This window comes from Protobothrops mucrosquamatus, unplaced genomic scaffold (assembly GCF_001527695.2).
Source record: "Protobothrops mucrosquamatus isolate PMUCROS unplaced genomic scaffold, P.Mucros_1.0 scaffold411, whole genome shotgun sequence".
In the NCBI taxonomy this organism is placed as follows: domain Eukaryota; kingdom Metazoa; phylum Chordata; class Lepidosauria; order Squamata; family Viperidae; genus Protobothrops; species Protobothrops mucrosquamatus.
Genome location: NW_015386740.1, coordinates 852,449 through 865,418, shown reverse-complemented (window position 1 = coordinate 865,418; position 12,970 = coordinate 852,449). Strand labels below are relative to the sequence as shown.

At 37.5% G+C, this 12,970-nt stretch overlaps 1 protein-coding gene across 1 annotated transcript in view; it reads right to left on the bottom strand.

The window, feature by feature from the left end:
• B4GALT4 (beta-1,4-galactosyltransferase 4) overlaps window positions 1–10,422 on the bottom strand; it is a 28,050-nt gene extending 17,628 nt beyond the window's left edge. Inside the window, exons 1-4 of the mRNA XM_015816180.1 lie at window positions 10,389–10,422; window positions 6,892–7,061; window positions 5,160–5,623; window positions 2,782–3,014 (exon numbers count right to left, since the gene is read on the bottom strand). Coding sequence (XP_015671666.1) covers window positions 2,782–3,014; window positions 5,160–5,430 — 504 coding nt within the window. The 5' untranslated portion in view covers window positions 5,431–5,623; window positions 6,892–7,061; window positions 10,389–10,422. The remainder of the gene's footprint in view (window positions 1–2,781; window positions 3,015–5,159; window positions 5,624–6,891; window positions 7,062–10,388) is intronic.
• Window positions 10,423–12,970: the final 2,548 nt, after the last annotated feature.

The following is a 12,970-nucleotide window of genomic DNA, read 5'->3' as shown; positions in this document are numbered from 1 at the left end:
GCTTCCCGGGCCGAGGTGGGGCCGGGTGGTGAAGGGCCGCGGCGGCAGCGGCAGCAGGAGGATGGGGAAGGGGCGTGGCTGCCCGGGCCGAGGTGGGGCCACGCGGCGGAGACCTTATATCGGCGTATAACACGCACACATCATTTGCCCCCTATTTTCAGGGGGGAAAAGTGCGTGTTATACGCCAATAAATACGGTATGCAGAAATTAATTCCACCATGCTCAAGTGGAAGCTACTCATTAATGTTTAGAACTGCAGCTTCAATCTTCTATTTTTAAGTTTTAAAATAGCCTGTATTAGTGTTCCTTTATCTTACATTTTAATTGTAGATGAACATTTTAAAAACACACAAATTGATACTATATTGTCATGCTACTCTTCGTTTTCTGTAACTATTATTTTCAAATGGAATTTTATCTTATATTTTTAAGGTAAATTCTATTCTCAATTTAAATGCCTACAGCTCTGGCAAGCACCCAAGCATTCTTATGAAGAATACAGAAACTCAGAAGAGAATTAGGAGTCTTTATGTAGAGCAGTGTTTCTCAACCTTGACAATTTTAAGGCATGTGGACTTCAACTCCCAGAATTCCACAGCCAGCATTGCTGGCTGTGGAATTCTGGGAGTTGAAGTCCACATGCCTTAAAATTGTCAAGGTTGAGAAACACTGATGTAGAGCCATCAGCAACTAAACAGGAAATGAAGAAAGATGAAGAATCTCCTCAAACTTTTTTCATAGGCAATTGATTTTATAAAATCAAAGTATGGCATATTAATGCCATATAGTCAGCTGCTTTTGCTTTTTTAAAGAAGAAACCCTGTCCCCATTTTCATCTCCATGGATGTAACGCTGAAGCATCATGGTCCACAGGTGATATTTCAATTCCAGGGGGGAAAAATCTGCAAATGTTAATGCAGAGAGTTGGTTTCCCTAACCATAAAAGCAAATGGGAACAGGAAAGTAGTCCCCAAAGGAAAGTTTCAGACAGAATTCTGAACATAATTGCTGCCTTAGGCCACTTTTACCCAACCTGCCATAGAGTTGTTTTGGCAACAATTCTACTATCCTGTCCATGAATGATGGTAGCACTTGCTTGAAAGCTTCAGGTTGCCTTAGAAACAGCATCTAGCAGGCAAAGGCTATTCCTAAACTTACTTGGGACTGTTCCTACTTCTTATTCATATTAAGCAGGTATCTTTATACCAGTGTTTCTCAACCTTGACAATTTTAAGGCATGTGGACTTCAACTCCCAGAATTCCACAGCCAGCATTGCTGGCTGTGGAATTCTGGGAGTTGAAGTCCACATGCCTTAAAATTGTCAAGGTTGAGAAACACTGCTTTATACTTAATGATAGGACCTTTTTCATTTATCATTAATGATACAGTTATAACACTTGATGTATCTTTCTATGAGGTACACGTAAGATCCTGAGAGATCCAAAACAGGAAATGTCTTCCCTTGAACCAACATTCTCTTCTCCAAAATGACTTAGTGGATACCATGCTTCATAGCGCCTCTTAAGCCAACCATGTCCTTCGCTTCAGATTTTCCAGTTGAATGGCTTCACAGAGAATAAACACAGAGCATCAATGCTTGATTGCCAGAGTCTGTTTAGTATCAATTTATAACACAAGTAGGTGCTAATTCTGGTATTCCAAGAACTATTAAATGCACCGGTGTATTACTTGATCACTTCCATTTGGCTCCTCTTCTAATAAAAATGACTGAACAAACAAAGCTCAGTGAATGCTTTCTTTCTGTATTATACTTTTATGCCATCCAATGTGAAGAGTTATTTTTGCAAGTCTAGGGGGCAAATAAATTGATATCCAATTTATTTGTTTCTTGCTGTATGGTAAGAAAGGGTTTGTTTTTAGCAAGCCATGTATGGTGGTGACAAATTGGATGTTCTAATTTTGGGTTTTACTTTAGTATTTTTGAAATTGAACTAACAGCTCTTTATTAATAAGAGATAAAAGTCCTCCAACAGCAAAACATTGGCCATAAATACATTAATTAATTAATGTACAGCTTTATTGCTTCTTGTGCTGCAATGCTTTTGCTTTCATAGAATTAAAGGCCGAGAACTTTTATTCAAGAAGAAAAAAGTCTCAGTCTTTAAAAAATGTGAGTGCAAGAAGTGATAACTATAAGAAAAGAAGTCAGACACCAAACCATGAGCAGGGGGCAAACAGGCAATGAAGACAATATATATTTCAGGACTTGCAATTTAGAAAACAATAATACTCTACCAATGGTGCATGAACTTAATTTGCCACCTACTCTGTTTAATGTGTTCAATCTGCTTTAAGCTCTTGCAGCAAAAGACAAAATAAACTCCTTAATATTCACACGTAGAAAGACATCTCAGGACTGCTAATACCCTGAATTGGTTTTGTAAATGGAGCTATAGAAATAATATTTGCCTTCCCTGAAGTAATATATTTCTAGTTAGCTGAAAAAAATTACACAATCAAAAACAATAAGCAAAGGGCACCAAAAGGTATTTCAGGGCATTAGTAGCATTCAGTTCTTGGTTGAACAAACCGGTTCAGGCCTAATTAATATTGGATGGGAGTCCATCAGAAAATAACCTCAGGTTAGTCTGGAAAGTCAAACAATAAAAAATTAAATTACATTTTAAAAATCCATCAACAAAGAATGCAAACCATTTCCATATTGTTGCCAAACAAACTGCCTGGACATATCCATGAAGTCACCAGAAGTTACTTGATTTGAGGGAGGCTTTTGCTTTTCTCATTCTATATGGACTCACCTGGTGGATGACATAAAGGCCATAATCCAGCTGCTGCCTCTGCAAGAATGGATGAAGATTCTCCAACAAGTACAGCAGATGCTTCTCTCGATTGCGGTGTGGAATCAATATAGCCACCCGTTGCTGAGCCGTGCAATCTTTTGGCCTATGGCGCCCCTTGGCTACCAAAGGATTCTGTTTTCGCAGTTCTTCCAGAGTAAGAGATGTTCTGAAAGTGAGCTTGCTGGGGCCTCCTATAGGAAAAAGCAAGCCTTATGTTCGCAACTCTCACTATAGTAAGACTTCAGAGCCCCTGGAAGTGACTGGGGATGATAGAATCACAGACTTTAAGGAGTGGGAAAGGGAGATCTTCTAGTCTGATTCTTTGCCCAATATTACTATCATACAAATGGCTATCCAATCTCTGTTTAAACTCCTTCTCTGAAGGAAAGGTAGTTTGTCACACTGTTGATCAGCTCCTACTGTTATAGAATCATAAAAAGGGTAAGGAGGAGGTTTACAGTTTTGAAATTCAGCTCCATTACAGTAAATGCCACATAAACAATTGATACTTCTGGTAAGCTACCCACAATTTTGCTGAGGACAGAATGGGGTAGCAATGATTGGTTTTACATTTTTGCTAGAACTTGACTTTCTTTGGAGCACAGCATGTTGAGCAAATCATAACACCCTGGTTAATGGATAGTGCTAAAAATACAAAACATGGTTTGCAAACCATAATTGCTGAATTTAACAAATGTCATTGTCTAGATTGACCAATTGCACTAAACTTCAATGTTCTTCATGCAATATCTTGCCCAATGCAGTCTTTTAAGAGTGAATGTCCTACAATGGTTAAGGTACCTGACTTAGACCAGGAAGATGGAGTTTCATCTTCCCATTTGACCATAAAGCACATTGACTTTGAGCCATTTCCACTCAGGGAACTCACAGGGTTGTTTCTGAGAGGATAAATTTGAAGAGATTTGTGCACAGGATTTTAGGGTCTTTGAATAAAGATACGCTATAAATGGAAACTAACCACAGGCTCCCCAATCAAGCAGAAGATGGACCAGCAGAAGATGGACTTTGTTCAGATTCAGATAGCGGGTCAATTAAAACTCCAGCTGGCCAACAATGTTCTGGCAATAGTAACTCATACCATGATCATCATTTGGCTTGGCTGCTGCAACATAGTTTATGTGAGTCAAGCAGCAAAAATATAGCAGTCAGACAACTGTAAGAATGTAAAAGGTGCAAGGTAACAGACTAACAGGCTTTCTCCATGTACTGCCACATACTTTGGTAAATGATTCCCCCAGAGGTGCATTTGGCCCTGTTCCTTCTTGCATTTCACTAGCTTTTAAATCTGGATTTTCCAAAGGTTATGAATGTCATTCACAGACATTTTTATGATTGAACTGCACTGTTTTCATTGTTGCTGTACTTATGTCAATATGCTTTCTGGTTCATTGCCCTGAATCTTTCAGGAACTGAGGAAGCACTACTAAATAAATAAATAGCTACAATATGATGTTCCACCCCTATGTTCTTCGGGCTTTTGCTTCTTAATTCCTACTATTATACTTAAAATAGGGCATACATTTAATTCCAAACTAGCATTTTATAATTCAAATCCAAAAGAACTGAATGTGTGAAGTTTAGAATTTTTCATTAAAGCTATATCCATACATTGCTAAATTAATTAGTAATTGCTTTTTGATGGGTGAGTCCCATCAATGGGGATTCTTTGATAATATTATGAGGGATGTCCATTTGGGAGCTAATAAATACAAATAAATATTTTTTTAAAAAAATGTTTAGATCATGTAAGAAATTTTGGAATTCACTGACATTTTACAGGAAGTAACACAGATATTAAAAAGTCTTGGGTCACATTAATTATGGAATTTAAGATCCAACAACAGCAGCTTTGCTATAGGACCCAAGTATTTAAATAATCCTTAAGAACGGACCTGGGTGTTTTACAATCCATGGGCCACACCTGGCCCATTGGCGGACCTGGTGTAACCAGCTGTGTTGGTGGCATTGGGGGACATGGCATTGGCAGTTTTGAGGGAGAGCATCAGTGTGGTGGCAAGGATGGCAGTGTGGGATGGGGAGGTGGCAGCAGGGGGGGCAATGGTGGCCCCCACCACAGCCCCAGTTTTTCATGTGGCCCCTTGAGAAAATTAATTGCCCATCTCGGCTTAAGAGACTTTCCATCAGACACAAGAATATATTACTAGCAGACGGAAGATGACTAACATGTTCAAAAGAACATTTTGGGCTTTTAGCATTTTTATCATACTGGTAAAGACTAAACTTGAAGGTTTTTTTAAAAACTCAAGGCCTTAACTCCTCCTTTTCCAGAAAGAATAAAATGTGAATTGACTTACGCAGATAGGGAGACACAGAGGGGCAGAGGGGGCTTGCTGTGGGTAGTTTCTCAGTAAGCAAGGCCTTCATCTCTGAATTCTCCTTTTGTTCCCCCTTAATAGTGGTTGGCTTCCTAAAACTTCCAGCCATGCCCTTTGCTGCTGGAGTTTCATGTAAAGTATCCACCAGGTAAGTGGAGGTAGCCCAGCGTATCAATAAGACGCAGAGGGTAATGACCATCAATATCTTGAGTCTGTAGGAGAGATGAAAGCTGGCAGACCAAAAGCCCATGACCCTTCATAAATTAGAAGCTTCTCTTCTGATACTGTTCTTGATGAAGTCCTGCCACAGTGCAGGAAAGGAGGAAAATCAAATGAAAGAAAGATGTTATATGATGTTGCATTCTGTCAAATTTCCTCTGGCTTTTGAACTCATCAGTTTCTAACCAAATGAGCAGTGGAAAGTAAACTTCAAATGGAACAACCTGTACAGAATGAGACAGAAATAAAAAATATGTTATCATGCAATAAGCTTCGGAGTCAGCCCCACACAAAATTAAGAGTAGAAACAGGTGCAAAATGTAATAACATCTTCTACAATGCAGACACCTCTCAGGTGTATGGACTTTAACTCCTATAATCCAGCATCACAATTGCTAAGAATTCAAGGAATTAAAGTTCACATATCCAAAGGGCGTTCAGAATGCAAAAGATTGGTGAAATACCTGAACTACAAGAAAAGAATGTCCTTTTTTATTCTATAACACAACGAATTCTAAATTTTCTTGGTTCATAGGTACAATACAGCATTCCTAAGTCACTCATAAAAGGTTAAATTTACAAGAAGATGGGGAAAAAGAAAAGCATGCAGACTCTTTATTCAAAATATTGAATAAAACTAATTGTTTTTGATTGTGTATGTGTTTAATTCTAGCATTTTGTCTCTGTAATTTATTGGTTCAATTTTTCGTCAATAACTCCTTGTTTTTACAACTTGAAATTTTATGGCCCAATTGCTTCTAAATAGAAGCAGACCAACTCCTATGGTTTGCAAACTTTATATTTTCCTTTATATTTTTTGAAGGAGCAACTTTTTGAGATGCAATCTGTGATCTGAACAATTCTATATTTTATTTCCCTTTTGCCACTGAATGGTAAAATGCATGTGACTATCTAAAAAGGGATTCTATCTTCTCCTTTCCTTTTAAAAATAAAGTCAATAATGAAGTGGCATTATAAAATTTCCTCCCTGTTTTTTCTTTTAATGTGTCAGAAAATAATTCATCATATGAAAATCGCATCTCTCTGCTACACCTGTACTAACAGGGAGAATATCAGATAAGATGTTTCCTTGAAGGTAAGTGATGCACTGAGAACTGCCATTCATTCTTGAAATAAGCGACAGCATTAAGGACTCTCCAGCCATCCACTATGGCAGGATATGCATCTAGGATATGTACAGAGGACTTCTGGAAAATGAGTACTGAGTTCTCTAAACTTTCACCCTATACACTTAGCCCTATTGTTACATATCCAGAGTCTGATTTCAAATTTAAAAAGCTTCCAATGTTCCCATATTTTACTATAAAACGATCTGTAGATTGCATGATCAGAAAATTCAGATTCGTAGACAATACAGAACAATATCTTCAGCTGAAAATAGATATTTTAACTGATACACAAAACAGAGATAATTTCAAAATATTATTTACTGGGTTCCTGTTCAAAAACACCAGTTTTTAATTTCAAGTACCTTGATTTATGGACAACTCTTCAAGTTACTGCCACCTCTATAATCACAGCCAAATTGCTATATTCTGCCAAATTCAAGCAAAGGATCCATGAACCAAAGCCGCAATGCTTTCATCATATTTCCTTAAAGCAATTTTGAAGCTTTAAAACAGCAGGTACCATCAGTGCTTTCTACATATAAAAGTGAAAGTGGTTAATACATTGTGATGCAGTACATATGAATCAGATTCCTGTCTTAATGTATATTTAAAAATAAAACTGCATTAACTCATTCTAGATTTCCAAGATCTAAAAATTGGCATGAATTTGCAATACAGGTAATCCTCACCTAATGACCATTTGTTCATGACCACACAAAGTTATGACCGTGCAGGGCAAATGGTATGGTCAGCAGTTGCCTAATATAAGACCAGCTGGGCACACCTCATCAGCAGCAAGAGGAAGAAGATAGCAAAGGTCAGCTGTGGGACAGCAGGGAGTGATAAGGGCAGCGGGAATGCACAGGGCAATGTTCAGGGTGGCCAAAAAGACAGAGATGGCAGGGGGTTGTGAGTGGGGGGAATTGAAGTAGAGACAACAAACAAAAGGTAGGAGAAGTATGAGGTTCTGGCCTAACGACCACAATCAGGACTAGAAAACTGTTGTCGTTAAGTGGTACAGTCATATGGTTTCACATAACTATTTAGCAATGAAAATTTCGGTTCCAATTAGGGTTATTAAACATGGGCTACCTATGTGGACATTATCCCAGGATGATCAAGTAACGTAACTTTTGCTTCTCTTTTCAATATCAATTGGTGATTCATGCAGGTATTGCTCCATCCTTTACCAACAGGATAGTCAGAGAAATGCAATACTGAAGGGGCAGAAATGGGCTTATTAAAGCCATATACAAAAAGTGAATGGCTTGCAACTTCCAATTTCACAGCTCGGTTTCAGGTATGGTATCAAGACGGTACGGTATCAAGAAGGTGCCAAGCCAAAGGCACACATACTATAACTTTAATGACAAGTAGATAGGAAAACTCTACAGCTTTGAGGAATGAAGCTATGCTATTAGTGGTCCAAGCATCTCTTTTACAGTAGATAAATAGAAAAAACTAATAAAGGAGAATATTCGTAGCTCAGGGTTGACATAAGGGGTCCTTGGTGCTCTTTGAGCTTGCTTGTTTTCTTGCAGACATTTTGTTACCCAAACTAGGTGACATCATCAGTGCTAGTAAGGAGTGCAGTTTGCTGTCAGTTTATATTCTAATGGCTTACCTGTCAATGTTGGTGGGGGTAGTCTTAGAGATTCTTTGAGCAGTCATAAGACACAATGAAAAATTTTTAATTTCACAATATATAGACAGATTTCACCATAGTTTTAATTGGGAAAATGTGACCATCCTAGACCAAGCCAAGTCCAAAAATGCCAGGGAATTTCTAGAAGCCTGGCACTTTGACAAATTGTCCATCAGTAGTCACCTAAACATAAACAATATCTATAGTCTATGCAAAATAGACAATCAACAAAAAGAGAACAAAAAGACTAAAGCACCTCTCCACCAGCAATTAGCAACCAGATCAGTATAGATTAACTCCATGATTAACATCAGACCAACAATCAAGTAAACAATACCCCAATCAAGAAACTGCTAAACAAACCAACAGTAAACAACACAACCAAAGAACCTCTAAGACCACCCCCACCAATACTGACAGGGCAAGCCATTAGAATATAAACTGAGAGCAATTCCCATTCCTTACTAGTACTGATGATGTTACTTAGTTTGGGTAATGAAACATCTAAAAGAAAACAACTAAGCTCAGAGAGCACCAAGGACCCCTCAAGTTGAAAAAAGGAAGTTACTTCAGAATTACCATAGGTGCAACTGAAAAATATGGGAAAGCACAAAACTTAATTAACTACATAGACACACTGGCTCAATTGAAGTCTAAGAAGTCAAAAATGCTGAGTTTGCAGGGTTTCTGCTTATAAACAGAGGTGCTCAAGTTTGTTTCTCAAATGCTTATCATCAATTTCAAAAGCTGCTGAATATGTAGTAACACAAGTTCTAGTGACTGTTTGGGTTACTGGCCTCTACATTTGTTGGGCTTCACTTCCTACATTACAAATCAGTATGGTCAATATTACTAAAAAAAAAAAAAATACCAAGTGGGGGAAAGCTGTTCCAGTTTGTATAATAAATATCTTTTGAAGGTTGACAGGTAATTAAATTAAACAACTACACATTTTTCCAGGGAAATGTAAAATATGCAAAGTTCAAGATATAAGAACCTTAGATTTCATGGCAAAACAGTGAGAGAACAGTACATCAGCTTTGAACATATCATCTATAATGAAATCTAAATAATCATTAATTTATGTTAAAGATTATTTAATTTAGTTTAATTGTTCATGACAATTAATTGTTCTTTCATTTCCTTGTGATTATCTTCCTGACTATGTGCAATGTGTAACTAAGAATTTATCTTTGACTATAAATAACATTAATATAGTTTAGGGAAATGAAATTAGTTCATTTCACAATCAAGTTAAATAAGCCTTAGAGTGAGAAAGCTGCAGCATAGTGCTGGATCAGCATTAAGAGAAATCAATTTTGCAATGCAAGTAATTAAGAACTTTCTCAGCATTCTGACCATAATATGTTTGTGTGTCTGGGTGTGCATGCACACACATGCTCGCGCTGAGAAACATAACAGAAAAAAGCAAGGATCTATACTGGCTTCATAACGTAAGCCTGCCATTTGCTTCATTGACACTTAATGGCCTATTTATACAGGGCAAAGTCAGTAAATAATGTTTTATTTAGAAGAAGAGCTATGGAGACATGTTAATATAAGATAAACTAGAATTATTTTTTTTAGAGTAGATATTCTCTGAAGTAGCTATTTATTTATCAACATTCAGAACAACATCTTGACTGCTTCTGCCAAGGTCATCTCGGTCACCTGAAACCTATCATAGGTCATCCCAAAAAATCAGGAAACTGATAATAACCTTTCCGACAAACTTCATTAATATAAAAAATCTATTTGTCGGAAAGGTCGCTACCAGATTCCTGGGGTTTTTTGCCATCATCGACCAGTAGTTTCTCCTTCTAGAAGAAAGCATAGTTAGTGTTAGGAGTGGCACTGAGATCGTTTCAACTGATTACCAAAGACACTGGAGCAGCACAGGCTGCACAGTATATTCAATACATATCAAGTGACAGTGCAATTGTAACAGGAACCACCAACTGGAAATTATGGAGAATGAAGACTTAATCTTTCAGCAGGGAAGGTTATTTTATGCCACAAGCAAAATGAACAGAGTTGGTATATTTAGAGAGAGATTAGCTGAAAATGTCAAAAAAGCCAGTGTGGGTCTGAAAAAATAGTCATAGGAAATTCAAGCAAATTTCCATTTATCCTGCCTCAATCTGAATTCAGATCAAGGATGTAACTTGCTTCCATTATCTTCTTGTTTGAGCAAAGAGGAAGGAAAAGACTTACCTGGTCTTGCCACTCACTCTTTTAATGAAGTTTTTTTTAAATAGCAGCTAAAATAACTTTCCTGTGCCAGGGAAGTTTTAAATCACAAAATCTCATACCACAAAGGCTTGTCTGTTGAGTTTCACAGATTCAGGAGTAAGTTTGTTAAAAAATGCAGGAATCCCTAAAGAAAAAAGAAAGCAATAGTTTTGTTTTTTTGTGTTAAAAGGCATGCCCTCTTTGCTTCCCCTGCTTTCAATTTCCTTCACATCCTTACCTCCTTATACTATCCTTGCTATCAAGAGATAAAAAGAAACTACATAAGGGAAACAGAGAAAGCAAGAAGCAAAGAAATATAAATTTAAAAAAAATAAATTTCTGGAGCTGTGATGGTGTTATGTTTGGCAGAACCAATTTGCCAAAACTGTAAGGTTTGTGATACTGCATTCCAGAAAAACACACAAGGAGACTGGTAATGGAAAAAGTAGATTATGGCTTCACATTTCAGTGAAACTGTTCCAGGCAATTCAGAGTTCCAACACAGGTAGTCCTCGACTTACAACCACAATTGAGTCCAATCTTTCTGTTGCTATGTGAGACATTTGTTAAGTGAGTTTTGTCCCATTTTATGGCCTTTCCTGCCACAATTGTGTTATGGCTTCTAGACGTTGAATGATGACCTCTACTATAGCTCCTAAAAAGGGTGATTCCATAGGTATACTTTTAATTTGTACATCAAATTGGAAGTATGTGGTTAGGCAGAAGTTTATGAGATCCATAATCCTGGATGTTTCAATCTTCGTGTCAGATGTGCTGTGGAGATTCTTTGGCAAATTCCGGATCTATGGAGGTGAACATCAGATAAGGCCATGATTTTATCCTCATCTATAATCACAACTCTCTTTGAAGGCACCTTAGTGGAGAGTTGATGGAGTGTTTGCTTCCTCTTGTGAAGGGCCCAAGCCTTGTTATTAATTCTTTTGCAATGTTTTATTTAGGGTCCCCTGTAATGATATGATTGGACTGAGAGGTATGTCAGGTTTGTGTATTTTGGGGCATCCGCAGAAGTGTGGGAGATTGGGTAACTTGGTCTTTCTTACTGAGGTCACTGAGAGTTCTCTTTATCCGCTCTTCTAGTTTTTGAATTCTGTTAATATTTGCAGAAATGTAAGTTTGTCTTCTAGTATTTCTTTTGCTTTTGTAAATATTGTGCTGTCCATAATAACCATGGTTTGGCCTTTGTCTGTGGGTAGGATCATGATGGTCTGGTCTTTTTTTAGGTTTCTGAGGGCTGATACTCAGAATGATTTTGATTATCCTGGCATGTATTCCTGATAAGTCTTACTGGTAGATAGAAATATCCAATTGGTTCACCCAAATATCAGGCAAGGGAAAAATGGGCTAGTTGAATATGCCATCTTCGAATTCAAGGGTAACAGCATTCTCCCACATCTTCACTGTTCTTAGACCTTCCCTTTCCCTATTTCTCATACCCATCGCTTACCACTACCAGTTATACCATTTTCTTTTTTTCTACTTGCCCTATCTCAAAACAATGTTGTGTGGAACATGATTATTTTAGTTCTGCATATTTTATGCACATTTTAGGGCATGCATGCATATTTTAGGACCAAACTAGCAAGTTTCTATGTAGATGTGTATCACCCAAAACAGTCTCTCCCACTAAATGGAACAGTTAATGTGACTAAACCATTTGTTTAGTGACTGTTCAATGTTACAACGGCACCGAGAAAAGTGACCTATATGTCATGTTTGAATTCAAGGGTGACAGCACTCTCTTAAGATTTTTTTTCACATTTACAACCATTGCAGAATCCCCATAGTCACACGATCAAAATTTGGATGCTTGGCAAAGGACATGTATTTCTGATGGTTGCAGTGTCCCAGAGTCATCTGGGACCTTTTGACGAGCAAAATCAATGGGGAAGTCAGATTCACTTAACAACCATGTTACTATCTTACCAACTGCAGTGATTCATTTAACTGTGGCAAGAAAGGTCATAAAATGGGGCAAAATTTACTAAACAACTGTCTTGCTTAGCAATTTTTGGGCTCAATTGTGGTTGTATGTCAAGGACTACCTGTAAAAGGCAACAGACAGAATCCCAACTCCTCCTAAATGTGAAGTGTGCCTGCAGCCACAACATAATTAGTAAGACATCGTAAGTAAATACAGTACTCACTTTAAACTAAAGGAAGCTTAAGGAAGGTCCTTAAGGAGCAAGCTTGTTCTGTTAATATTATACAGGTTGGAACATTATTACAGACCTAATTAAGCATAATTGTCTGAAAGGTACAGGTAAAGCAACTTCCCTGGGTCAAGCTTACTCACATTTTAAATATGTCAGAGAAGCGGGCACAGTTGTACTAAAAATAAAGCAGAAATAGCTGGAAGTATAGAGAGATCCCATGAGGACAGAAAGGATCCTTTATAGCAGAATTTGCATATTAAACATACTTCAAGAATTCAGTTATATCTTTAAAAATAAAGATAGTGGAAAACATTCAGAGTGCAATTTTTTTTAAAAAAAGAAATGCTCTCAAAACAGCACATAATATTAAAACAAAAATCTCAAACTGTC